The sequence below is a fragment of the Eschrichtius robustus genome, chromosome 13 (genome assembly GCF_028021215.1).
Source record: "Eschrichtius robustus isolate mEscRob2 chromosome 13, mEscRob2.pri, whole genome shotgun sequence".
NCBI classification, from domain to species: domain Eukaryota; kingdom Metazoa; phylum Chordata; class Mammalia; order Artiodactyla; family Eschrichtiidae; genus Eschrichtius; species Eschrichtius robustus.
Genome location: NC_090836.1, coordinates 25,680,073 through 25,707,674, shown reverse-complemented (window position 1 = coordinate 25,707,674; position 27,602 = coordinate 25,680,073). Strand labels below are relative to the sequence as shown.

The following is a 27,602-nucleotide window of genomic DNA, read 5'->3' as shown; positions in this document are numbered from 1 at the left end:
TCCTCCACTATAGGGAGGAAAAGTCTATGGTTTTTTATACCCATGACACTCCTACTTTCTCCAGGCTTAGTACAAGGATATCGGTTCACTGTCTCCTACCTCAGAGTTACAACAAATAGAGCAAAGGAGTGCAAGTTCCAGACCTGCAACTTTAAAGGAAAGAAACCCAAGACTTCCTTGAAAATCCTAGGAAATGAATATCCTGGGAAAAATAGATCTTTTCAATACATTCCTATTTTTTCGCTAGTTCATTTTCACTATAAACTCACCTTCCACGGATTTAAAAAAAATGTTTTAAGCAGATTGAAGAAAGGGATACGCGTTAGTGATAAATTGGCCAAATAGTTTTGCTAGTGATTCCTTTGTAACCATGGGGAAATCTAAAAAGTTTCCTATGAAGTAATTGTTAAAAATTTATGTCCTGTGATGTTAAAGATTAAAGTTTTGGAAAGAAAAATGATTAAAGTTTCCTTGGGAAGCAATTTGATCCTGGCAGTCAAATTACAAAAAAACAGAACAGCTGGGTGACTCATTGGTGATGGAGGCATTCTCTGGCACCAGGAATTGAGAAGTTTCATAATCTTGATCCCATGACTGCAGTGAGGCAAGATAGCCTATGGTTGTCCAGAGTAAATCCAAGTTAGGCTGATAGCCGCATTCTCAGAATGAATGAATGAATGAATAACTGCTTAACAGCAGATTTTCTATTTTGCCATAATGGAGAAAAATAGAAGAAGCAAGATATTACTCAGAGAAAAGAGAGAGCGAAAAATCACCACCACCATTATCATAATCTTTCATCATAGCTAACTTCTACTGAGCACACTTACTATGTGTCACTATGTCAGGCACTTGGCAAAGCTCTTAACTGAGCTCATTCAATCTTCACAGTCACCCTCTGAGGCATTTTCACAGGCTAGGAAGACGGAACCCTGTACAGTACTGGTCAGACAGAGAAAGGCCCAGTTTTCTGTGCACATCCTGACTTTAAACCATTCGAAGCAAAATAGAGTGATTCGTTCAAGAGCAAGTGTGAGTAGTTGGAGCATCAAAACTTTGCTACTTCTAGGGAACACAGATTAAATGGAATCCTCCTTTATTCAAAAACAAGTACTTTTCAATTTGGGGGCAGACAATAAAACTCAGGATTAGACTTAGTGATGATAAATTATAACTAAAACTGTATTAGCCATTAAGGCACTTATCTGTGCCTAAATTATTGACTTCCTTTATAAATGTCTCTAAATAGCATTTTTTCATGGATTTTTCAGATTTTCTAGCCATCTTATTCATAGAAATACTCGAATATGGCAATTTAATTCTTGTGTGGTAATGTTCACTTATTTGGGAATTTACTTTCAGAATAGTGAAAATTCTTATGGGAGTCTCCTAAAAAACACCCCAAAATACAAGAAGTATAATCTTCTTAGACCTACTTAAAAATTAAGCAGAAATACATTTATTCATATAGAAGTCTTAACATCTAAAGCTAAAAAATTATATATATTTATTTCATGTATGAGATTATATATACTATAAAACATATTCATATATTTATATCTGTATATAAATTGAAAATGCTTTGTAATGCCAAACTTCTATTTTTATGCTTTCGCATTATTGCTTTAGTTTCCATGCCTCCCGGCAGACATATTCCACTGGCTCAGGGATAATAGAGGGATTTCAACTCACAGGCCGACCTATCCACAGAGTGGCAATCTGGAGGTTTGTCCTGAGAAGGATTCTAAGACTGCATCTGGAGTTCACGTGCAAAGCTATCACAATTGATTAGTCACACTTTTTCATGAGCGTAGAAGGGAGGAGGATTTATGGCAAGTTTCCTAGGTCTGGCATCACTGTCACTCGTGCTGCCACCTCCCAGTAGCTGTTATCTGAATTTTGGGCCACGTATGAAAGAAAAAAAAAACAGCATTTGGGTATTTCCGTAAATACAAATCGGTTGGCAATTCAGCATTACCACAACACTCTGATTCTTAGGTGGTAGATGTAATTCTCATTCTCTTAAAAAAAGTTTGTCAGATGGATAAAACACTCTCCTAATCCCTCCAACTGCATAAGAGGGAAAGAATGAAATCACTGAACAAATGGGAAATGAAAGTGACAGGGTTTGTGAAATAGATTGCGAAGCAAGAATCTCCTGCCTTGTCTTCTGTCTGACCGGACAGGCTACAGCACTCATCCAAGAGGTACAAAGAAGACTTAAAATTATTTAAAACTCCACCTCCACCACCACCACCACAACAACCTCTGGTTATCTCATTCATAGAAACAAGGCCAACAATAAAATCCAAAGGACAGTTTTCATTTTTTCTGTAAGCTGCGGTGGGGCCTGAAAAGATTCATTCATATCTCTCTTGATAAATTCACATGTGGAAAAATAGGCCAAGAAATAAGACTTAGCAGCACAGTGAGGAAAGATGGGAGGTTGTTATTTCTCAAGGGAAATTGTTTATCTACAGACAAAATCTTTACTTCTTGACAAAAAAAAAAAAAAAAAAAAAATTGGCTTGGTAGGTTCTCCAACTTCTTTAATAATATAGGATGCAAGCAGAGTCATTGCCTTTTGCAGGTATTTTATCAAGTCCCTTGTGCCCTGAAATTATTAATTTTGGCTGTGCCCAGGCCCTCTAAAGAGAGGGGCGGGGAGTGGACCTCAGCACCATCTGTGAGATGGGGAATTTCCTAGCAAAATAATTCTACAATTTAATAAAATATAAATAAATGTTACACATTAAACACATTAAAACAAAATGTTACTGTACTACATAGAACATAAAACACTTAATATTGATGGCTAATAAATATTTCATATAGACCAGGCAACATTCGGATTCTTCACGTTATTTGTTCTCCTTTTTTGAAAATAGTCGTTAATTTTGAGCCTCAACCCCTACAAACTGACAATCACACGTGAGTTCCTGAATTTAATCCCCCAGCAGCATTTATGCAGTGGATCTAGGTTTTTATGGTTTTCTTTATTCATTCATCTCCCTCCCTTCTTTCCTTCCTTCCTTCTTTTTGTTTTGTTTTGATTTATTCTTATAGCCTTTAAAGATTTTAAGTGGGCGGAAAAAAGAGAGTTTAACATTACAGCTTTGGGGGTGCCTATTCTTTCTTCCATTCTTCTTGGCTGACAGCTATTACGATTTTTAAAGGAAAAAATTTTGCATTAAAGAAAAAATTTTAAAGTAGAAAAATAGTATTAAGGGGCATTTGGGCCAGTCTTCACAGAAATGCCCTCACTTCTGATACCAATTGCAAGTTTGGGGGGTTCCCAAAACCACCCCCAATTTCAATAGTTTGTGAGAAAGATTCATAGAACTCACTGAAAACTGTTATACTCAACAGTTCTGGATTATTACAGGGAAAGGATGCAGATGGATATAAGCAAAGAAAGAAGCGAACAGGACAGAGTCCAGGAGAAACACCAAATGGAGCTCCTGTTGTCTTCTCTCCATGAAGCCAGGACACGTCACACTCCTGGCATTAATGTGTGACAATATGCACGTCGACTGCCAACCAGGGAAGCTCACTCAAGCCTTTGGTACCCAGAGTTTTTATTGGGGATCATCACATACTGCCTGTATGGCTGACCTATAGGCATCAGCCCCTCCCAGAGGTCAGGCTAATATCTTCGAGGTCTGAACTGATACTGCGTGACCCAAGCTCCCATCATAAACTGCATTGTTTGGCTGTCTGGTGCCCAAAGCCCCCAGCAAAGATCCTCCTGTCAGGCAGGATATTCCAGGGTCCTAAAAATTATCTCCTAGTAGCCTAGGGTAAAGGCCAGACCTCTCTTTAGGTAAGGTTAATTCCTCACTACACAAGTATAAATGACCTCCCTGCCCTTGCCCGTACTTATCACTGAAATTTAAAATAATAATACCAATAGTGGCCAATCTTATTTCATCTGAAAGTGTGCCAGAGTCAGTTCATACTAGTTCACAAAAACTGATTGTTAAATATTTAGGAATTTTGTAAGCTAGTTGTTAAACACAGCCATTATAAAAAGTTTAGTTTTATAAACTTATATAAATTAAACACAAAGATAATAAATGTTCAAAACTCACCATTTTCTTATTATTTTACTATTAATATACTCTTGATCCCATCTACATCTACTGTATCTGTATGGTGAAAATTCTATAGAATGTCATGCATCTCTTCCCATCTCTGTATTCAGTGATGGTAGCATGAAATCGACTGTGGTTAGAATATTTACACTGTGAAATTCAGCAAATGCTGTGAATCAAGACTTTTTTGGATACTCTTTAATTTTGAGAAGCATCTTTCTGTTGATCCAACTATTACTAGAGCTGTTAAGAATATTTTATAGGCTGTGACAACATTGGGATAAATTTCTGATAAATTATTTCAAAATATAGTATTTCTAGAGCTGATGATTCTGATAGAATAATTTTTCTAAAAAAATTAACTCTTCATGCAAATCAGTTTATTGTAAGTCTGAATTTAATTTTAAATGTAAATTTATACAATGGCATTTTAGTGTTTCCTCTGACATTTCCTGTAAATTGTGGAAGTTGTACAAGAAACTAAAGGTGACTTTTTGATTTGTATATAATTAAAATGTAAAATAAAAATGTATGCAATTAAAATTTCATTCATATGAAAATATTGTTTTTCTGTTGTGTACAATAATCTTACATTTTAATATCCATTTCTAAGACCGTGGATACATGCTTTGCAATGTTGTGGCAGTTTTCAAAACTAGGGATTCTAGACTCTGAAGTCTAGTAAGTACTTCATGTGCTTTATTGCAATGTACCTGTGTATGCTTTTGTCTTGTAGTAATTTGTTGACAAAATTTATTGCCTGAGAGCCAGAAATTGCAAGATCACAGGTAATGTTTTATATTCTTTCGTTTTAATTCTGTGCACATGCCACAGAGACGAGTTCTGGGGATGAAAGGGAAAGCCGGTTTACCCTCACTAGGAGCCAGCCCCTCCTCTCCCCTGAGGCTGCTGCCACCGCTGCTGCCACCAGTCAGGGCCCAGGTCTGGGCGCAGCCATTGCTCAGATCACGTGGCACCCCAGACTCCAATATTTGCCCTGCCAGGTGCTGGGTCAGCTTCTTAGAATGCATGTTGCCTGTCTTGCCATGGCCCAAGGGGTGGAGTGGTAGGTATATTTCAATTTCCTTTTTTTCCCCCCTATTTTTCTGTATTTTCTTTAAGAACAGGTAATAGTTAAATAATTAGACAAAGAATTTATTTTTTGATGTAAATTATGTTATTAGCACTTTTCCTGAATTTCTGTCTTGTAACATTGCATTTGTCCTGCCAACTAAAGAATGTTGCCCACCACCCAGTTCTACAGAAAAATCAAGTCATTAGCCACTATAGTCTCTGACCTACAGTTCACCTTGAGAGGAATTCAGGGTGAAGCTCAGGATGAGGCATTCTGTGTTCTGGGAAAACTGGCAGAACAAGCCCTCAGAAAGTTAGATATTTTCAGGAGAACATTCAGTGAACCAAGATTCTTGCCTCTCTCCATACTTGGAAAAGCACTAAAAACTTTAACTGAGATATCTGTTTCTGTGACTAGCAGTAACCTTCTACAAAGATCTGTGCTTGATTGCACGTACTCCTTTTTTTTTTTAATTGATTCCTTTTAATTTTTATTTTTTTCTAATTTTATTGAAATATAGTACTGATTTACAATGCTTTGTTAGCTTCTGCTGTACAGCAAAGTGAGTCAGTTAAACGTACACATATATCCGCTCTTTTTTAGATTCAATTCCCATATAGGTCATTACAGAGTATTGAATAGAGTTCCCTGTGCTGTTCAGTATGTTCTTATTAGTTAAGTATTCTACATATAGTAGTGTGTATACGTCAATCCCAATATCCCAGTTTATCCCTCCACGCCCCCCTTTCCTCCCTGGTAACCACAAGTTTGTTTTCTACATCTCAACCTCTGTTTTGTAAATAGGTTCATTTGTACCATTTCTTTAGATTCCACATATAAGCAATATGATATGATATTTGCCTTTCTCTGTCTGACTCACTTCAGCACATACTTCTTTGCCAAAATCACATGTATGCAGACCTCCCCACCAGCTCTTCCGAGCAATTCCTCAGAACTATCTGAGAGGCTATAGTCCTCAGCAAGTCCCCAAATAAAACTAAAACCCACAGCTCTCACATTGTGAGTTTTTACTTTAGTCAACAGTTTCTTTATATCCCGGTACCTGAACAGGGTGTATTGGGCTGAAACTGCAGTGGGCAGTAATTTGAAATTTGTTTTATTAAATTATCTACTTGCCCTTGATTTATTTTTAGTTGTGTCCTAATTTCTTTCAGAGTTATGGTCCACGTTAACTTGTATGAGCCTCAGAGAAGCCCTTCATAATAATTTATGTTTTAAATTGCTCTGAGGGGACAAAAGGTGTCTTAGAAGGTAGTATTGTTCTAATTATAAATCCTTTAAAAATAATCAGAGACAAAGTAACAAGAATTAACTTTATTTGCTTTTGGGCCTCTTTGTTAGGCAAGGTGAGTGCTTTACACCTTAAGCAGAGGGATGATGAGGTGGCATATCAGTGTAGACCTTCTCTCTCTGACATCAATACTTTTACACTATTTTTCTGTAACACAGAACCGTATTGGATCAGGAAATGATGGGGCTGCAAAGGAACTGTTTACTTTTATTTTTTTATTATTTTTTTAACATCTTTACTGGAGTATAATTGCATTACAATGCTGTGTTAGTTTCTGCTTTATAACTACGTGAATCAGCTATAGGTATACATATATCCCCATATCCCCTCCCCCTTGCGTCTCCCTCCCACCCTCCCTATTCCACCCCTCTAGCTGGTCACAAAGCACCAAGCTGATCTCCCTGTGCTAGGCAGCTGCTTCCCACTAGCTATCTATTTTACATTTGGTAATGTATATATGTCAATGCTACACTCTCACTTTGCCCCAGCTTAGCCTTCCCCCCACTTCCCATGTCCTCAAGTCCATTCTCTACACCTGCGTCTTTATTCCTGTCCTGCCCCTAGGTTCATCAGAACCATTTTTCTTTTTAGATTCCATATATATATGTTAGCATACATATATAGTATTTGTTAGTATTTGTTTTCTCGTTCTGACTTACTTCACTCTGTATGACAGACTCTAGGTCCATCCACCTCACTACAAATAACTCAATTTCGTTTGTTTTTATGGCTGTTTTTATATACAATATTCCATTGTATATATGTGTCACATCTTCTTTATCCATTCATCTGTCGATGGACACTTAGGTTGTTTCCATGTCCTGGCTATTGTAAATAGAGCTGCAATGAACACTGTGGTACATGACTCTTTTTGAGTTATGGTTTTCTCAGGGTATATGCCCAGTAGTGGGATTGCTGGGTCATATGGTAGGAACTGTTTACTTTTAAAAAGTATTTACTTATTACTTTATCCTTGAGAGGACTTGAGGTATCTCATTATTTTAAAGTACATTCATCCCAAATTCATCATCCGAACTAAATAGAATGGAGATGCCAGTCAATCTACAGCAAATCTTGATGAAACTCTCTGTGCTCAGAAACCTGGAATCCCACTTAGAGGTTTCCTTCATCTTTTCTCCCTTTTATTGTCTTTTTGGAGTCCGGCTTTGTCCTTCTTCATTTCTCTCTATTATCATGGAGAATTCTGATAAGTGTTTTCTTCTAAAAAAGTTAACAACTCAGAAAAGAACGGGGTGGGCAAGCTGTGCCTCCTACAAGGGTGATTTAACGGAGAAAAGGCCTGCCCTCTTTAAAAATCTACAATTAGAGGTACTCTTTGGGAGTAAGATATTGTCTCAAGAAAGCCTCTATTAATTGTAGGTAAGGACTGATACATTGGCTTATTACACCTACTATCATTTCAGCAAGGACAAATTCACTGTCTTAGTCAGCTGTTAACTCAGAAGGTTGTTAGACTTTTATGGTATTAATCTTACACACACACACTTACACACATACACAATTTGAGCAGCTTTGGTCATCCAGCCCAGTACTTAGCATATTGTAGCACAACATATACTTTCGTATATTTTTATTAAGTTAATGGGCAGGTGAAGAAGAAAGGCTGTAGTGTGTTCTGTGGGGAGATGGTTGACTTAGGTGTGTGTAGGGTCTGGATACGAAAGCTACCCAGGGTTAAAAAGTTTTGATGCAAGGATGAATACATTTCTCAGTCACTAATTTCCAAGTCACTAAAAAACAAAGTGAAATGGATAAAAACATCCTGACTTGGAATATATTCGTCTTAATTCACTGAGTTTTCAACTGCTCGGATATATCTTAAATATTTTAAGAAATAAATTGGTGTCCTAAAGAGTCACACAAACATTCAGTCAGTATAAGAGCAATTTCTGCCTTTTTTTCTACTTTTTTTTTTTAGATCATCGAAACTCTTAAGGATTTTGGAAGGATGATAGTAATATGGCGAATTTTGTATATATTTTAAGTTTCTCTATCTGGATGCATCATTTTCCAGGTAACTTCAATAACACACAGCAATAGAAATTTACAAGGGCCTCAAAGAGTTAACAGATTTTTCAAACCTGGACAAATTCTACTGATCCTCATCTTAACGGTATACTTAGCTTATTTACATATTATAATTAGTATTTTTTAAAAAAGAAAACAACTGTTCGGAAAAACGGGAAGATGGGTAGCCAAAGCCAGAGGCCTTAAAGCAGTTTGGTTTTTGTTTTAAATCGTATTGACTTAGCAGTAAGAGTTCGAACACGCTCACAGCGTAGGAAATAATCAGACCCAAGTGACCCACTTAGATGGGAAGAAAAAGTAATTTGCTTGGCATCTCCCAGATTGTTTTAAGAACCGTAGTAAAAAAACAAAACGAGGAGGAGTGTTTCAGAAGCCAATTCGGAGCCCAAACCCAAACCAAAAATAGAACCTGAGACTTTATAAGGGCGAGCAGAGCAATGGGCGGTAAAGGAAAACAGCCGATGGCTCCTCAGAACAAACCGGGGCAGGGCGGGCAGGAAGCCCCCGCCAGGGAGACCCACGCTCGGTTTTCAGAAAGATGTTTCAGAAGCTCCATTTCCCTGCGGTTTCCATCCCCGGAGGCTGCAACCTCTGGTCGCGGGGCGGTGGGGACCGAAAGCCCGGGAAGGAGACCGCGGAGGGGACGACGGGACGCGAGCGCGAAGCGGGACGGGAGAGCGTGGCCCGCGGGCCGCCCCTGCTGTTGTCCGGGGTGCTGAAAAGCCGGGGACGTCCCGGGCGGCGGCAGCCACTGCTCCCTCCCGGAGGGCGGTGCGGGGGGGGTTCAGGCTGAGCACCTGCTAAGCCCGTCCTGGCCCGGGGCCTGGAGGTGCCCACCAGGAGGCCCTCCCCGTACCCTGTTGGGGTACATGCTGGGAGGAGGAGAGCATCTCGGGCACAGCGGACAGGACCCCGGATGCCACTTCCCCGCCGCTCCGGGTAGCCCCGCGCCGCGACCCCGCTCCACCTGCGCGCTGACTTTCGCCGCCCGGGGCCGGGGCGCCCGCGGGCTGAGCGCGCGACCAGCCGGGGCGCGGGCGGAGGGTGCGGGGCATGGTGGGGAAAGCGGCGCCGGTCCCGGGATTGGGGGGGGTGGAGGCGATTGCGAGCGGGGCATGCGCAGTGGGGCGGAGGAGGTGGCGATGGCCAGGGGAGGCGGGGGGACTGCTGTTTATTTGCAGCTGGGCCAACTCGGCGGCACAGGCGGCGGCGGAGCGCGGGGCGCTAGCGGCCGGTCCAGCTGCCGCCGACTATGCCCGAGCCCACCTCCGGGCAGCCGCCGCGCGCCGCCCGGCCCCCGGCTGGGGACGATGCCAGACGCCCGGGAGAGGCCAGGGCAGCGGCAGCGGCGCGATGGTAGTGACAAGCTCTGCCCGAGGCGGCGGCGGGGACCGCGCGCCCTCCAGGCGGCGGGGCTGCGGACTCTCGGCGCCCGGGGCCGCGGCGCTGCTGGCCGGGGCGAGCTGCCTGTGCTACGGCCGCTCCCTGCAGGGCGAGTTCGTGCACGACGACGTGTGGGCGATCGTCAACAACCCCGACGTGCGGCCCGGCGCCCCGCTGCGCTGGGGCATCTTCTCCAACGACTTCTGGGGCAAGGGCATGGCCGAGAACACCAGCCACAAGTCCTACCGGCCGCTCTGCGTCCTCACCTTCAAGTGAGTCCCTCACCCCTTGCTCGCGGCCGCCACCGTTTCTCCTCACCCCCAACCCGGGCTGGGAGAAGTTGCGGGACTGGCTTGGGGGCCGTTTCTTTTCTCGCCGCCCCTTCCCCTCCACGCCTCCCTCCTCTCCAGGCTGCCCACGCCCCTCTGCTCCGTGATCCTCGGCCCGGCTGCTTGGGGCTCCCGGGGCGGTTCAGGAGGCGCGGGCTGGGACTTGGGATTGAGTTTCTCTAGAGTCTGCGCTCTGGGCGGGCTGGTCTCTGGGGCCAGGGCTGGGAGGGGGCTGGTGGAGCCCACCCGCCTCCGCCCATCTCACCCCCGTGGTACGGTGGCCAAGTGAGACCAGCGCGGGCCGACGAGCTCCGGGCAGTTGGCTGTGGTGGTGAAGCTTCGAAGTTGGGGGTTTCTTGGCGGCAGCTGGTGAGCTGTGCAGACGGGGAGTGTGTCAGCTCCTTGGGAGTCGTGAGCTGCCAGGGCTTGCGTGGGTTTGGGGAGCAGCAGCACGGCGGGCAGAGGCGCTCTCCCGACCTGCAGACTTGGCTGCTCCTGGAGCCTCGCCGATCTGCGGGAAGGGCTCCAGATTTCGACTTTAAAAGGTGCACAGCAAAGGAAGGCAGAAAAGCGTGGGATCCTCTCGGGGTCCAGGCGTCCCAGTTGAAGTAGTTTTTCTTTTACAATCTCGGAGTCATGATTCAGCATTTCAAGTGTGAATAAGGTGCAGAGGGAATCGGGAGAACGCCAGGGTTTTGCGGGCTGGAGTATTTTCTTGAATTTAAAAGAGGGCTAGCTTCAGGTGGAAGGGGAGAACGGCTGATGCCAGGGAAGTGCTGACTCGCGCGTCATGAGCTTGACTCAGCTCCTTACAATTTGGCTCAGCATTTAAGCTTATAATGTGCCGGACAGAACTGTTGAAATAATATTGGTTCAGTAACATCAGCGTTTTAAGCATTTTCCAGCGGGTGTAATATGAACCCGTCTTTGTGGTACTGGTCATTCGAGACAGGGTAAACAGCTTGAAAAGCCTGCCCAGGCCGGGAGGCCGAGGTCTCTTGACAGGTGGCTGATGAGTTAGAGAAGGAAACCAGAGCGATTGTACTTAATTCTTCAACTGAAAGTTGAATGTTTTAAGGCGGGTGAGGAAATAACACATTTGACTTTGAAGAGAGTATTTTATAAACATTTATCCTTTTGGAAAGCGGTTTTGTTTTTCAGCTGAAAGATAATCTCAGCTACTAAGTTGCTCAGTCCTTTTCTTCCCTAAATGTTTTTTAAAATGGCACATTCTTAGATGGCACGATATATGTGTAACTTCTAAATTGACCTGCTTTTTCATTTATTACAGAGAGGTTTGTTGGTTAGTTTAAGGTGTGGTAGCTCACAGCATGAGGTGTGCTGGGCTTATAACAGCCACGGAGACCATCTAGGTCCCTCCTCTGAGCTTTTTCCGTGCACAAAGATCAGGGTCAAATGCCTGTGCCCACTTGGTGGAGGGTGGGGAAGAGTGTCTTCACTTCTTGACTTTGTAAAAAAAAATTTTTTTTAATTCGTGCAGGAGGTGGCAGGGACAGAAGAGAGAGAAGGGGAGGAAAGGAGTAGACAGTGAGGCAAGGCCACTGATGAAGAGGAAAGCAGGCATTGTGCAGAACAGGGGCAAAGGAGAAGGAGAATTGAGGGGGCAGGGGGCAGCTCTTCATTTGTGATGCTCACTGGTTATAAAAAGCAGCCTGGTTGCTAAGATGCATTGCTCTTTGTAGAGTGTGTCTTACTGGCTGTGTAAGATATACCTTTTTTTTTTGAGAAGATTGAGTTACAAGTCTAGAGTGCACTAACTGGAAAGTAATAGTGCCTCTTCAGAAAGAGAAATTTAACTAATCTTTCTGTACTCACAGGCATTGATTTGAATAAGACGTGGAGGCTTTCTCATCACAGTCACCTGAGGTGAAACTGCATCTTCCAGTGCAATAGCGTGAGGCTGGGCATGTATAAGGAACGACATTAATGATGTTAGGCCCACACAACTCTGAAGATTGTTGCAAGGAAAGAGAGAAAATCACATTTATTAACTATTCAGTGTGAACCAAGCATTGGCCTAGGAACCTTACGTAGATCATGACTTTAATGATTTTTATTTTAGGCAATCGGTGAAAACACAAAGTGGCCTTTGAAATATACTCAAACTATCTTAACTGTATCTTAAGCCTGTTTGAGCAAAAATTTTGAGAATTGAAAACCATGCAATTAATTAATGATTAATTTTGTTGTAAGAACACCTAACATGAGATCTACCATCTTAAATTTTTAAGTGCACAGTACAGTATTGTCAGATATAATGTTGTACAGCAGCTCTCTAGCACTTATTCCTCCAGTATAATTGAAGCTATATACATGTTGAACAGTAACTCTTGGTGCCCCTCTCCTCTCACCCTGCCCTTGGCAACCACCATTTTACTATCTATTTCTATGTGTTTGACTACTTTAGCTACCTCACATAAGTGGACTTCTGTGACTGGCTTATTTCACGTAGCATAATGCTCTCCAAGTTCTTCCATGTTGTTGCACATTGCAGGATTTCCTCCTTTTTAAGGCTGAATAATATTACATCATGTATATATATCACTTTTCTTTATCCATTCATCTGACGATAGACAGGTTGTTTTTATATCTTGGTTATTGTGAATAATGCAGTGAACACGGGAGTGCATATATCTCTTCAAGATCCCGATTTCAATTCTTCTGGATATATACCCAGAAGTAGGATTGCTGAATCATATGGTAATTGTATTTTTAATTTTTTGAGAAACCTCTATCCTGTTTTCCATAGTGGCTGCACCATTTTACTTTCTAGCCAATAGTGTACCAGGGTTCCAAATTCTTCACATCCTTGCCAATGCTTACCTTTTTTTTTTCATAAAAGCCAACCTAACAAGAGTGAGGTGATAACTCATTGTGGTTTTGATTTGCATGATTAGTGCATGATTTGCATGATTAGATTTTGATGATTAGTGATGTAAGCATCTTTCCAAGTACCTATTGGCCATTTGTATGTCTTCTTTGGAAAAATGTCTATTCAAGTTCTTTGTCCATTTTAAAATCAGGTTATTTAATTTCTTCTGCTTTAAGTTGTAGGAATTCCTTATGTATTTTAGATATTAACAACATATCAGATGTTTGGTTTGCACATATTTTCTCCTCTTCTGTATGTTGCCTTTTCACTCTGTTGATTTGTTTCCTTTGCTGTGCAAAGGCTTTTTGGTTTGATGTAGTCCCACTTGTCTAATTTTGCTTTTATTGTTTGTACTTTTGTTATCGTATCTAAGAAACCACTGCCAAGCCTAACATCATGAAGTTTTTCCCCTATGTTTTTCTTCTAGGAGTTTCAGGTCTTACATTTAAATTTTTGATACATTTTTGGGTTGATTTTTGTGTACGTTGTAAGATAAGGGTCTAATTTCGTTCTTTTGCATGTGGATAACCAGTTTTCCCAATACCATTTATTGAAGAGATTGTACTTTCCCCATTGTGTATTCTTGGAACCCTTGTTAAAGATCATTTGACCATATATATGTGGGTTAATTTCTCTATTCTTTTCCATTGGTCTATATGTCTGTTTTTATGCCAGTACTGTACTGTTTTAATTACTGTAACATTGGAATATATTTTGCAGTCAGGAAGTGTGGTACCTTTAGCTTTGTTCTTCTTGATCTATTCAGGTTCTTTTGTGGTCAGTATGAAATTTATGATTTTTTTCTTTTTCTGTAAAAAATGCCTTGGGATTTTGATAGGGATTACATTGAATCTGTAGATGGCTTTGGGTGATATGGACATTTTAACAATATTAAGTCTTCCCATTCATGAACATCGGATGTCTTTCCATTTATTTGTGCCTTTAATTTCTCTCATCAGTGATTTCTAGTTGTAAGTGTATACGTTTTTCATCTCTTTGGTTAAGTTTATTCCTAAGTATTTTATTCTTTTTGATGCTATAGTAAATGAGATTGTTTTCTTAATTTTGGATAGTTCATTCTTAGTGTATAGAAATACGGCTGATGTTTGTACGCTGATTTTTGTATTCTGCAACTTTACTGAATTTGTGTATTAGCTCTGATAGATTTTTGGTGGCATCTTTAGGGTTTCTACATATAAGATCATGTCATCTGTAAACAGTGATAATTCTACTTCTTCCTTTCTGATTTAGATGTCTTTTATTTCTTTTCCTTGCCTAATTGCTTTACCTAGGACTTCCAGTTCTATGCTGCATAGAAATGACAAGTGTGGGCATTCATGCCTTGTTCCTGATCTTAGCAGGAAAGTTTTCAGTTTTTCACTGTTGAGTATGATGTTAGCTGTGGCCTATTCATAAATGTTCTTTATTATGTTGAGGTAAATTCCCTATAAACCTAGTTTGTTGAGAGTTTTCTACCATTAAAGTGTGTTGAATTTAATCAAATGTTTTTTTCTGCGTCTATTTACGATGATCATGTGATTTTTATTGTTCACCTTGTTAATGTAGTGTATCACATTAACTGACTTGCGTGTGTTGAGCCATCTTGGCATCCCAGTGATAAAACCCACTTGTTCATGGTGTATGATTTTTTTAATGTGTTGTTGAATTTGGTTTGCTAGTATTTTGTTGTGGATTTTTGCATCTGTGTTCATCAGGGAAGTTGGCCTATACTTTTCTTCTCTTGTAGTGTCTTTATCTGGCTTTGCAAACCCATTTTTTAAAAAACACGTTGAATTTTGAGATAATTGTACATTCCCATCCAACTGTAAGTAATAGTATAGAAATCCCTCATATCCTTTATCCATTTTCCCTGGTGGTAACATCTTGCATAGCTATAGTACACAGTCACAACCAGGGGGTTGACATTGATACAATCACAGTTTTTATTCAGGTTTCATCAGTTTTACATATATTCTTTTTCCTTTTCTTTTTGTTGAATGTATATTTAGCCTATGCAGTTTTATCACGTGAGCCTACCATCACAGTCAAGATATAGAACAGTTCTATCACAAAGAGCCTTCATGTTTTCCTATCATAGCTATAGACACCTAATTGATAACAACTATTAATATGTACTCCATCTCTATGCAATTTTGTCATTTCAAGAATGTTCCATTTAGAACCATACAGGGTGTAAACTTTGAGATTTTTTTTGCACTCGGAATAATTCTCTGGAGTTTATTCAGATTGTTGCATGTATCAATAGTTCATTCCTTTTTTTTTGCTCAGTAATATTCCATTGAATGGATGTATCACAGTGTGTTTAGTTATTCACCTGTTAAAGGACATCTGGGTTGTTTCCAGGTTTTAGCTATTACAAATAGTGCCACTACAAACATTCATTTACAGGTTTTTATGTGAACATAAGTAGTTGTTTCTCTGGGATAAATGTTCAGGAGTACAATTGCTGGGTCATATGGTAGTTGCATGTTTAGTTTTTTAAGAAACTGACAAACTGTTTTCCATCCATCCTATCAGCAGTGTATGTTTCTCTGCTTCCTCACCAGATTTGGTATTGTCACTGTTTTTTATTGTAGCCATTCTGGTAGGTGTGAAGTTGTGGCTTTACTTAACATTTCCCTAATGGCTGATGGTGTTAAATATTTTTTCATGTGTCTATTTGCCTTCTGTATGTCCTCTTTGTTAAACTTTCTCTTCATATTTTTTGTCGATTTTCTAAATGGATCTTTATTTAAATGTTGAGTTTTGAGGTTTCTTTATACATACTAGATATAAATCCTTTGTCAGATATGTGGTTGGTAAATATTTCCTTCTACTCTATAGGTTGTCTTTTGAGCTTCTTAACAGGGTTTTTCCTTGTGCAAAACTCAAACTGATTTTTTAATTAAAAGTATTATCTTTGATTTAGTGAATGAATGTCACACATACTAACGGCTAGAAATTCCCTTAAGAATAAACAATAGCAGAGCCTCCCATCAAGCCTCTTAGATAGCCTCAACCACCAGAGGGCAGACAACAGAAGCAAGAAAAACTACAATCCTGCAGCCTGTGGACCAAAAACCACAGTTACAGAAAGATAGAGAAGATGAAAAGGCAGAGGGCTATGTACCAGATGAAGGAACAAGAAAAAACCCCAGAAAAACAACTAAATGAAGTGGAGATAGGCAACCTTCCAGAAAAAGAATTCAGAATAATGATAGTGAAGATGATCCAGGACCTCGGAATAAGAATGGAGGCAAAGATTGAGAAGATGCAAGAAATGATTAACAAAGACCTAGAAGAATTAAAGAACAAACAAACAGAGATGACCAATACAATAACTGAAATGAAAACTACACTAGAAGGAATCAATAGCAGAATAACTGAGGCAGAAGAACAGATAAGTGACCTGGAAGACAGAATGGTGGAATTCACTGCTGCGGAACAGACTAAAGAAAAAAGAATGAAAAGAAATGAAGACAGCCTAAGAGACCTCTGGGACAACATTAAACGCAACAACATTCGCATTATAGGGGTCCCAGAAGGAGAAGAGAGAGAGAAAGGACCAGAGAAAATATTTGAAGAGATTATAGTCGAAAACTTCCCTAACATGGGAAAGGAAATAGCCACCCAAGTCCAGGAAGCGCAGAGAGTCCCATACAGAATAAACCCAAGGAGAAACACGCCGAGACACATAGTAATCAAAGTGGCAAAAATTAAAGACAAAGAAAAATTATTGAAAGCAGCAAGGGAAAAACGACAAATAACATACAAGGGAACTCCCATAAGGTTAACAGCTGATTTCTCAGCAGAAACTCTGCAAGCCAGAAGGGAGTGGCATGATATACTTAAAGTGATGAAAGGGAAGAACCTACAACCAAGATTACTCTACCCGGCAAGGATCTCATTTAGATTTGATGGAGAAATCAAAAGCTTTACAGACAAGCAAAAGCTAAGAGAATTCAGCACCACCAAACCAGCTCTACAACAAATGCTAAAGGAACTTCTCTAAGTGGGAAACACAAGAGAAGAAAAGGACCTACAAAAACAAACGCAAAACAATTAAGAAAATGGTCATAGGAACATACATATCGATAATTACCTTAAACGTGAATGGATTAAATGCCCCAACCAAAAGACATAGACTGGCTGAATGGATACAAAAACAAGACCCATATATATGCTGTCTACAAGACACCCACTTTAGACCTAGGGACACATACAGACTGAAAGTGAGGGGATGGAAAAAGATATTCCATGCAAATGGAAATCAAAAGAAAGCTGGAGTAGCTATACTCATATCAGATAAAATAGACTTTAAAATAAAGAATGTTACAAGAGACAAGGAAGGACACTACATAATGATCCAGGGATCAATCCAAGAAGAAGATATAACAATTATAAATATATATGCACCCAACATAGGAGCACCTGAATACATAAGGCAACTGCTAACAGCTATAAAAGAGGAAATCGACAGTAACACAGTAATAGTGGGGGACTTTAACACTTCACTTACACCAATGGACAGATCATCCAAAATGAAAATAAATAAGGAAACAGAAGCTTTAAATGACACAATAGACCAGATAGATTTAATTGATATATATAGGACATTCCATCCAAAAACAGCAGATTACACGTTCTTCTCAAGTGCGCACGGAACATTCTCCAGGATAGATCACATCTTGGGTCACAAATCAAGCCTCAGTAAATTTAAGAAAATTGAAATCATATCAAGCATCTTTTCTGACCACAACGCGATGAGATTAGAAATGAATTACAGGGAAAAAAACGTAAAAAAGACAAACACATGGAGGCTAAACAATACGTTACTAAATAACCAAGAGATCACTGAAGAAATCAAAGAGGAAATAAAAAAATACCTAGAGACAAATGACAATGAAAACACGACGACCCAAAACCTATGGGATGCAGCAAAAGCGGTTCTAAGAGGGAAGTTTATAGCTATACAAGCCTACCTAAAGAAACAAGAAAAATCTCAAGTAAACAATCTAACCTTACACCTAAAGAAACTAGAGAAAGAAGAACAAACAAAACCCAAAGTTAGCAGAAGGAAAGAAATCATAAAGATCAGAGCAGAAATAAATGAAATAGAAACAAAGAAAACAATAGCAAAGATCAATAAAACTAAAAGTTGGTTCTTTGAGAAGATAAACAAAATTGATAAGCCATTAGCCAGACTCATCAAGAAAAAGAGGGAGAGGACTCAAATCAATAAAATCAGAAATGAAAAAGGAGAAGTTACAACAGACACCGCAGAAATACAAAGCATCCTAAGAGACTACTACAAGCAACTTTATGCCAATAAAATGGACAACCTGGAAGAAATGGACAAATTCTTAGAAAGGTATAACCTTCCAAGACTGAATCAGGAAGAAACAGAAAATATGAACAGACCAATCACAAGGAATGAAATTGAAACTGTGATTAAAAATCTTCCAACAAACAAAAGTCCAGGACCAGATGGCTTCACAGGTGAATTCTATCAAACATTTAGAGAAGAGCTAACACCCATCCTTCTCAAACTCTTCCAAAAAATTGCAGAGGAAGGAACACTCCCAAACTCATTCTATGAGGCCACCATCACCCTGATACCAAAACCAGACAAAGACACTACAAAAAAGAAAATTACAGACCAATATCACTGATGAATATAGATGCAAAAATCCTCAACAAAATACTAGCAAACAGAATCCAACAACACATTAAAAGGATCATACACCACGATCAAGTGGGATTTATCCCAGGGATGCAAGGATTCTTCAATATACGCAAACCAATCAATGTGATACACCATATTAACAAATTGAAGAATAAAAACCATATGATCATCTCAATAGATGCAGAAAAAGCTTTTGACAAAATTCAACACCCATTTCTGATAAAAACTCTCCAGAAAGTGGGCATAGAGGGAACCTAAAAAAAAAAAAAAAAAAGAATAAACAATAAAAAATTTATTTATTTATTTATAAAGATGTGTAATGCTTTTTTTTTCTTCTTTATAATTTTTTGGCCGCACCAAAGATCCGCACTGGGGATCTTAGTTCCCTGACCAGGGATCAAACCTTTGCCCCCTGCAGTGGAGTCTTAGCCACAGGACCACCAGGGAAGTCCCTGTAATGCTTGTTATTATAAAGGTACTTACTTGTGTAGAAAGAGACTATTCACAGTTTTTCTCACATAAGAAATGGGCAGAAGTTGAAGTGAGGAAATGGATTATTAGAATGTCTCCTTTTACCAGTTTGGAGGGCAGGGCACAATGGAAAATGAAGGCAGCTTATGAAGATGCAGTGACTTTGTATCATATCAATTTAGCTAACTGGAACTGCGACTTAGAAATTCCTTTCCTGTGTTGTACGGGGCAAGAGTTGGACATGAGAAATTTCTTCGAGGTTTGGAAAGTGAAAGTGAAGTTGTTACCGAGCAGGATTCTTGGCCTCCTTAATCAATAGAAATTGAACTGAGGCCAGACAAATTCAGGCAGGGCTTTACTGGGGCCCCTGCTGCAGCAGGGGGCAGTGAGAACAAGCAACAGTTTCCCTTGCCTGTTCTCGCTTCCTGAGGGGGGCGAGCTTGTTCCTTACATGGGGTGAGGGTAGGAGTGTGTCCAGGGGTCAGGCCAGAGGGGGTGGCTTAGGTGGTTTGCCCACCCATTAGGTGGTGTTGGGTGCAGGGGGCCTGCGCAGTATCCTGCTTTTGCTCAGGGCCCTTCAGAAGTGGCAGTTGGGTTTTTGGTCTCTTTGAATGTTTTATCCAGAAGTTGCCCCAACTGGGCATGCAAGCAGTTATTTTTAGTCCCATATAGTTTCTTTGTATTTTGTTGCTCAAGGAGAGGTTTGTCCAGGTGCCAGCATTGCAGCACTGCGGCAAAGGGTCTCGGGTCCCAGCCTGTCTCAAAGTGGCCGTGTTCCACAAAGTGCATTCCCACTGCTCACCGTTGGAAAGCCAATACTTGAGAGGAAAGGTTGGTGGAAAAGAAAGTTTGCTTATTTCGGAGGCGACAACTGGGGGAGAAGATGGACCCATGTCCAAAGGCCAACTCCCCACTGACAATCAGCGGGCAAGAGCTCTTAAAGGGGTGTTTCAGGGATGTATAGGCGGAGGGAGGGGGCTGTGTGCAGGAACAGCACAGTCAGCTCTGACAGTCGTCTTGAACTTGGTCACGCGGTGGTGGTCTGATCAGCATCATCTTGATTGTTTTAAACACAGGGTCGGTTCCAGGGTCGGTTTGTGCCCATTTCTTTGAGGCCATTTCTTTGAGGCCAGTTCTTGGGATTGTGGCAGCTTATGTGATGGCTACAGTCTGGTCATCGTGTAGTTCACTTCTTCCGCCTGATATGGGTTTCAGTATTTACAAAGCAGCTCAAAAGATATGGCTCAGGATATTATCTATAGCCCTTGAGGAGGAACTAAGAGTCCTTGACTTTGCTTAAGGACGAAACTATTTAGTCTTGTTTGACTGCTTTCCTTTGCTTCTGCATTTTCTCACTTCTCTGATTAAATTTTTTCTTTGACTAAAGTTTTTGTACAGACGAAAGGCAGGCGGAGGACATGGGGTCGGGGCGGGGTGGGGTCTGTCCTGGGAAGGCCGCACAGGGTCCTGCTCTGTTTCAGCCATGTACCCACTCAGAAGGTGCGTGTAGGTTTTGGTGTGTTGCAGCTCATGCCGGTTGCCCCAGGCTTGCTGAGTAACCTGCTCTGGCGTGCAACAGCAGCCAGTTCTGCAGCTCCTCCGGAATTCTCCAGGTCTCCTTTAGCTGCTTGGAATCACGGTGCAGGTGTGTGTGCAGCTCTGTGGAGACTGCTGGCCTGTTTGCAAGCCACTCCCATAGTTAAAGTCGGAGCCTAGGAGGCTGCAAGAAACAGAAGTGTATTCCAGTTCATCTTTGTGGGTTCCAGTCCCTCCTTCCTTTCCGCTCCTTCAAGTCCATCCTTCCTTCTCGAATGCCTGCCCTGCTGGCGTTCCATTTGTTACAGACACAGTAGCAGCAGCAGCCTTGCATAGGCTATGTAAGGAGTTCCCGTGACTGTGAAAGGTCAAATCTCTGCAGCAAATTCCTTCTGCTGTGTCATTCCTGATAGTTCTGCTTCTCTGGTCAAACTTTAACTGATACAAATAATCATTTCTTTGTGTTGCTTGAAGTGAATTTAGAATTCTAATGAATTTCTGTCTCTAGTCAAATCTTCTATTCAGTCTTTTCATAATCTCGTTTCCAAGGGCACACAGGAATATTTTTGGACTGTTGTAGAGCAGAATCAAAACATCTGTGAAAACTTAATCTGCAGCAGTAACCTTTTTTATTTTTCTTCTTTATCCTTCACTGGCCATGACGTGTTTTTAACTGTGGAATCAGGAGAAGCACATTAAGTCACTTTGTAGACACTGAATTGACACAGAACCAAACCTCGTAATGCCCATGACGCCCACCTTGAAAAATGGTCCTGATTGATATAAAAGGTGCTTAGCTTTTTAAATTTTATTTCCTCTCTACCCCCCTTTCTCTTGAGGAGAAGCTCCTGCTGGATTGTTAGCGGTACCATTCCATATCAAGAAGCAAGGAGGAGCTTCCTTCAACAAGAAAGAACCAGTGGTTTTTCCATGTTAAAGATGGGGAAGCGAAGGCAAATTAAATGACCTCAATTCTCTTTCCATGTTTAGGCTGTTAAATCATAGTATTCTACTAGTTTGCTATAAAGTTTTATTTTATTGAGGGCTCTGATGGTAATATAAACCAGATGAGTGAAAGTGGCTGGTTTAAAATGTCAGAGTTAAAAAATAGAATATCTTAATATATGCAGCTGTAAGGATTTGCAACATTTTAATGTTTGGATCTTGAGAGTTTTTTGCATCAGTTTGCATCTTTTAGTCACAAATGATATGCCAACCATGAAAATCAGCTCTAACCGCTGTGCCCAAAACCTAAAAGAAATGGTGGCATGTTCCTTTTGGTTCTGTTCCTTTTGATTTGACCTCTGTGGGAATTCATTTTGAGATAGTCTATTGCTACAAGACATAATTTTGTTTTCTAAGTCTGTGATAGGAGACAAGTGAAGACTGTTTAGGATGTTTGACTAGATTGTCTAGGATGTTCAGTGATGGATGTAGTTAAGGAAAAATGTGATTGGAGGCAATAAAGATTTTATAGAGAAAAATGAAAAAAAAAAGTCCTCTGAAAATTTCATGCCAAACTAAGGTTATCTTAGAAACCCCAAGAGGAGGAGGTCAGCATCCTTGACTGTTAGGATATGCTTTAGACATAAGATAGCCTTTAGACTACAGTCTGTCTGGTGGTGTAGGAGGAATAGAAAATGAGAGGAATATATTTCTGTATCATGAAGGTTTTTATAGATGAGTTCCTCAAATCAAGAAGGCTTGGGAAACATCTTCTGAAGCAGTCTTTTTTTTAAAATTAAGAATGTCTTTTCTATCATCCTTTGGAGCTACATTCATGTTTTTCCTAACTTTGACTATATTATCACCCCACTTAAAAGGGAGGATGAGGAATGCTTGATCATGCCTCAGTAATGGCAGTGTTCCGTTTCCAAATGTTGAGATGGTTTCTGTTTTAAGAGGCCCTGTTCGATCTGACCTCCGCCACCTCTCTGACCTCTAGTCTGTCCGTCTCTACCTCATTCTGTCTGTGTCAGCATTCTAGAGTGTGTATTCCTGGTACAGGCCAAACCTGCTGCTACCAAGGGCCTTTGCACTTGCTTCTTCTTCCTGGAATGCTCTTCCCCCAGTTCTGTGCATTGCTTCCTCTCTCACCACCCTCAGTCTCTGCTCAAATGTCACTACATCACAGTGGCCTGCCCTGGCCACCCGATCTAAAAATAGCGGCTGCTCCTCCATGTTTCATCCTTACTCTCCTACTCTCTTAACTTCTTTGCCTTGGTAGCCCTCATTGTTATCTGGCATCATATATTTATTGTTGCCTTTTATCTCTTCTCACTACTGTGTGAGCTCCATGAGGTGTATCTTAAGCACCTGGAACAGTGCCTGGTATGCAGCGTAGGGGCTCAATAAATTACTGTTTAAAGAATGAATGAATCAATCCTGTTTGTGAATGCCTGACTTCTTCAGGTAAATATTTAGGTAGGTACACCCTTATAATGTAGAGGGAGAAGTCTGCTGGACTTATTTCTTGGCTTATGTATCTTTTCTCTTCCTCTATCAAAGAGAAAAGTGGAAGCAGACAAGGAATTTGCTGGACACACACAGAGAGTTCCAGTGGGTCCTGCTTACTGGGAGGTTAAGGGGCAGCTTTGATTCTGAAAGGGGCAGCGTGGCTCTGTTGTAACCGGCTGAGACTGTGACCCTCTGTGGAGAATGAGATCTTCAGCATTTTTGATCATGCTCTTCTTGTGTGGTGTATTGAAGTGTAATGGTTGGGGGGGGGGTGCTTGCTGTAAACTTTAAGGCTGGACACAGCAGCTGTACCTTCTGAGGCAAACCCCAGAATTACATGGGGTTCTCTCTACACCCTGCTCTCAGGGGGCCAAAGTTCCTCCATGCCAGTGTCCTGCTGTCTGTAAAGAAAGGTCAATGACACAGACATGAAATATCTGGAAATGTTGGATTAAATGGAGTATAAGGACCTGAAAATACTTTCTCAAGGGAATTATGGTGACTGTGACTTCCTCTCCCCAAGTGCTGTACAAGAGAGAATTTGGTCTTTTCCCAGGTTCCTGGGAGGGAGCTTCTAAACCATTCAAGTTTCCCAAGTGATAGGAGTGACTCTGTTGTTCATGGGGGTCCCTGGGACCACACCAGAGTTTATGCTGAGGTGGAGGGGACTCATGGTGGGCCTCCAGATAGTTTCAGAATAGGGCTGGCGCTGCTGGAAGGACCAGTCAGTCATATGATTAAAGAGTTGGGACTTGGAGACAGGTGATTTTTATTACCAAGCCAGGCTTGCTGATAACAATACTATGGCACCAGCTTTTGAGAAAAGGACTTTATTGTGAGGTTGACCAGCAAGGAGACAGGAGGCAGGGTTCAAATCTGTCGCCGCGCTCTGGGGTTTGGTCAAGCTTTTCTGAGTTAGGGGAGGAGGGTTGGTGTGCAGAAGTGTTGGCGGGCGGGTCTGATTGGAGGGCTTTGGAACTTGGACGTTTGTGTAAGGTGTGGTGAAGGGGCTTCACACCAGGTCTACCTGGACAACGGACGCCTCGCTTCTGAAAGGGTTCCGGCATTCACGTTCCAGCCTTCACGTTCCAGCCTTGTTCCTGTCCTTAGTTCCATGTTGGGGGCAGGGGGTGTGGTGTGCGGGGAGAGAAACTTGGGTTCTGGGCGTAATTTGAGGTCAAAATGTTCTCCTCTGCGCATGCCTCAGCTACATAACTTGCGGTTTTGTTCTGTTGACTCTGAAAACCAACTCAGTTTTTTGTTAAAAACAGGATGGCACCAGTTTGTGTTGGTTCTGCAGTTACAGTGTCTAGGAAGACCCTACCTTCCAACCTCTGGGAAGGGAAAGGGGTACTGGAGATGGCCAGTAATGGGATCAATTAGCTTCCCTCACGAAGCCCCATCTAAACTCGATGCTGAAGCTTGGTTGTGCTTCCCTGGTCGGTAATCATACATCAGTGTGCCAAGGGGCTGATGTGTCCTGAAGACACGGAAGTTTGTGTTTAAGACCCTTTCAGACCTGGCCCCATGCATCTTTTCTTTTGACTAGTTTTGGTTCATAGTTTTGATAATAAAACTGTAATCATAAGTATCATGCTTTCCTGAATTCTGTGAGTCGTTGTTGCAAATTGTTGATTCTGAGGGAATTGTGCAAACTCCCAAATTTGTGGCTAGTTGGTCAGAAGTGCAGGTGGCCTGGGGACCATCGAACTTGTAGCTGGTGTCTGAAGTGAGGGGAGTCTTGTGCAGGACTTTGTCAGGTAGTCAGTGTTGGAATTGCATTGCACTGCATCCAGGAACTCCACCAAAAATACATACCTTTGAAAGAAAAAAACATTTGCTAAAAACTGACAGCTCAGTTATAGGTATAACTAACTATATTATATTTGGTGTTGATCTGTTAATTTTTATTATTTACTGACTCTCTTCTGGAAGATTTTTCTTCTGGGACTTGCTTCCTCCTGTGGTCAGTGATCTTCCTGCCCTCAGTTTCCTCACCCTTTCTTTGATGCAGTCACTACTCTGAGTACTATGTGACAATAGAGACTGTAAAGGCCTCCTCCTGACCGGCTCCCCTTTGCCTGACCCCTCCCTACAGCTTCCTCAGAGCCAGCTGAAGATGAGTTTTGCTTTGGCCTCAGGGCACCATCTCCCCGCTGCACGTTTGTTTACATTGGTGCCTTCGAACCACATCCTTTGGTTCTTTATATACATGAAGTGATGATGATTTGCTGATTTATTCCTGGTACTGGAGGGAATGCAAAAGAAGAGCAACCAAAATGATTAAGGGCCTAAGGGATTCTCCTTAGAGGAAAAAACGAGAAGAACCAGATGTCGTTGTTTATTGGCTGAATGATCTAAGACAATGGAAAACATTTAAAAGTATGAGAGTTGGGCTTCCCTGGTGGCACAGTGGTTAAGAATCCACCTGCCAATGCAGGGGACACTGGTTCGAGCCCTGGTCTGGGAAGATCCCACGTGCCATGGAGCAACTAAGCCCGTGCGCCACAACTGCTGAGCCTGTGCTCTAGAGCCCGTGAGCCACAACTACTGAAGCCTGCGTGCCTAGAGCCCATGCTCCGCAACAAGAAAAGCCACTGTCAATTAAGACCCAGCGCAGCCAAAAAAAAAAAAAAAAAAAGTATGAGAGCTGTAATGAAGGCAGGAGGTAAGAAGAAGAAGAAAACTGAACGGTGATATAGGAAGACAGGAGAATAAGAACTGGGCTGTGGAAAGTCACCAGGAAGGTGTTGGTGAACCCATCATTTGAGACACCAAAAACAGAAGATGAGGAGTACATTTAATTTTTTCTTTTCCCCGGTTTATAGTCTTACTAGAAAAGAATGTATGTTGTGTTATTGCTGAGAAAACTGGATTTTTTTCTGGTAAGCATGGCAACCATATGCAGCCTTACCTTAAGCTTTGAGACCTGTGTATTGTTGTCCTGAGTATCACCTGTCTTGAATCACTGGGTTGCTTAGGGCAGACCTCTGGGCCCCATCTCAGATCTACTGGCTTAGAATATCTTGGGATGGGATCAGGGAATCAGCAGTTGCAACTAGCACACTGGTGACTGAGAATCCTGGGAACCACTGGGACTCAATGGAAGTCTATGCTTAATGAGGTTGAGATGCCAAAATCTCCCTGGCATGGTAGAGAAAGGAATCCAGAAGCTCGTTGAGATAGGAATGTTGGGGTGCATTTATCACGTCGTCTGCACACCTCACTCCCACCCTCTACTGCATTCCCTGAGAGGGCCAGGTGCTTCTCCCTTCATTGAGACATTGAGAAATACATTAGTGAGGGAGTGCCTGCGAGGTTGGGAAGCTCTGTGTTGGCTCTTTTCTGTAGGCCGAGTGTGATGTGGGAGATGCTGCCATTGAGGTGGGCTTTCCTACTCCACTGGGGGTGATGGGATCCTGGAGTTCCAGAGACCAAGTGGCAGAGCTTAGCTGCCAAAGACTAGGTGAGAGCATTTGCTATGACAGGCATGGCGATGCGGTGATAATCAGAATGTTTTGACCCACAGGGATCATTGGTGGTGGCATGAAGTAGATGGGCGGCCCTCTTAAATGTTACTTGATCTATACACCAGGGAAATTCCAGGTTCAGGGCCCAGAACTAGACACGAGTCACGGCGATGGAGCGTCATGACCTCTCACGCAGTTTCCAGACCCCTGCCAGTTCATTGACGTACGGCTTGACTGAAATAGAGTTGGGGTCCCCTTGAGGAGGGACCCTAGTATATTCCCTAGTAGAAGTCTCTTGCAGAGATACAGGCTGTTTTTATTTTTTTCCTAAACCAGAGGTATTTTTCAAAGAAGAAAACTAAAAGAGAGTAACGGGCTTTATCTAGAGCTCTAGGCTGTGAGGTGTGCGTTGCTGGGTGAGGGGCAACCACTGACTTTCTTCTCCGCCCCTACTCCTCCTCCTATGGCTGCTTGATGCCAAACTGTGTGACCCTGTGACCTTTCCTGGGAACAGGTGCCTTCCGATTGCTGTGAGCTCAGTATGGCCCCCCCTTTCTGGGCACTTTTACGAAGAGGCCGAGGATTTCAGACAGAGAAGGGGCTATTTACGTTCTATTTGCCAAAATCTGGAAGGCTTTCAGCCAGTAGGCATGACTATTAAGATTATTTTAGAAAAAAACATTGTTTTACTTCCTATTGCTTGGCCTACCTTTAAATGAGAAAGGAAAGCTAAATCAAATAAAGTTAGAGATTCTTTGAATAGAAAAAGATGATCTTTTCCAACTTCCAACTTCATGTAAGTTTGTTCGTTCAGTAAACCTTCACTTAGAATCTACTGTGTGCTAAG

At 41.7% G+C, this 27,602-nt stretch overlaps 1 protein-coding gene across 3 annotated transcripts in view; it reads left to right on the top strand.

Moving 5' to 3' along the window:
* Positions 1–9,745: 9,745 nt before the first annotated feature.
* Positions 9,746–27,602, top strand: part of TMTC1 (transmembrane O-mannosyltransferase targeting cadherins 1) — a 254,750-nt gene continuing 236,893 nt past the window's right edge. For all 3 annotated transcript variants that reach the window (XM_068560185.1, XM_068560184.1, XM_068560186.1), the window contains exon 1: positions 9,746–10,185. In XM_068560185.1, coding sequence (XP_068416286.1) covers positions 9,884–10,185 — 302 coding nt within the window. In that variant the 5' untranslated portion in view covers positions 9,746–9,883. The remainder of the gene's footprint in view (positions 10,186–27,602) is intronic.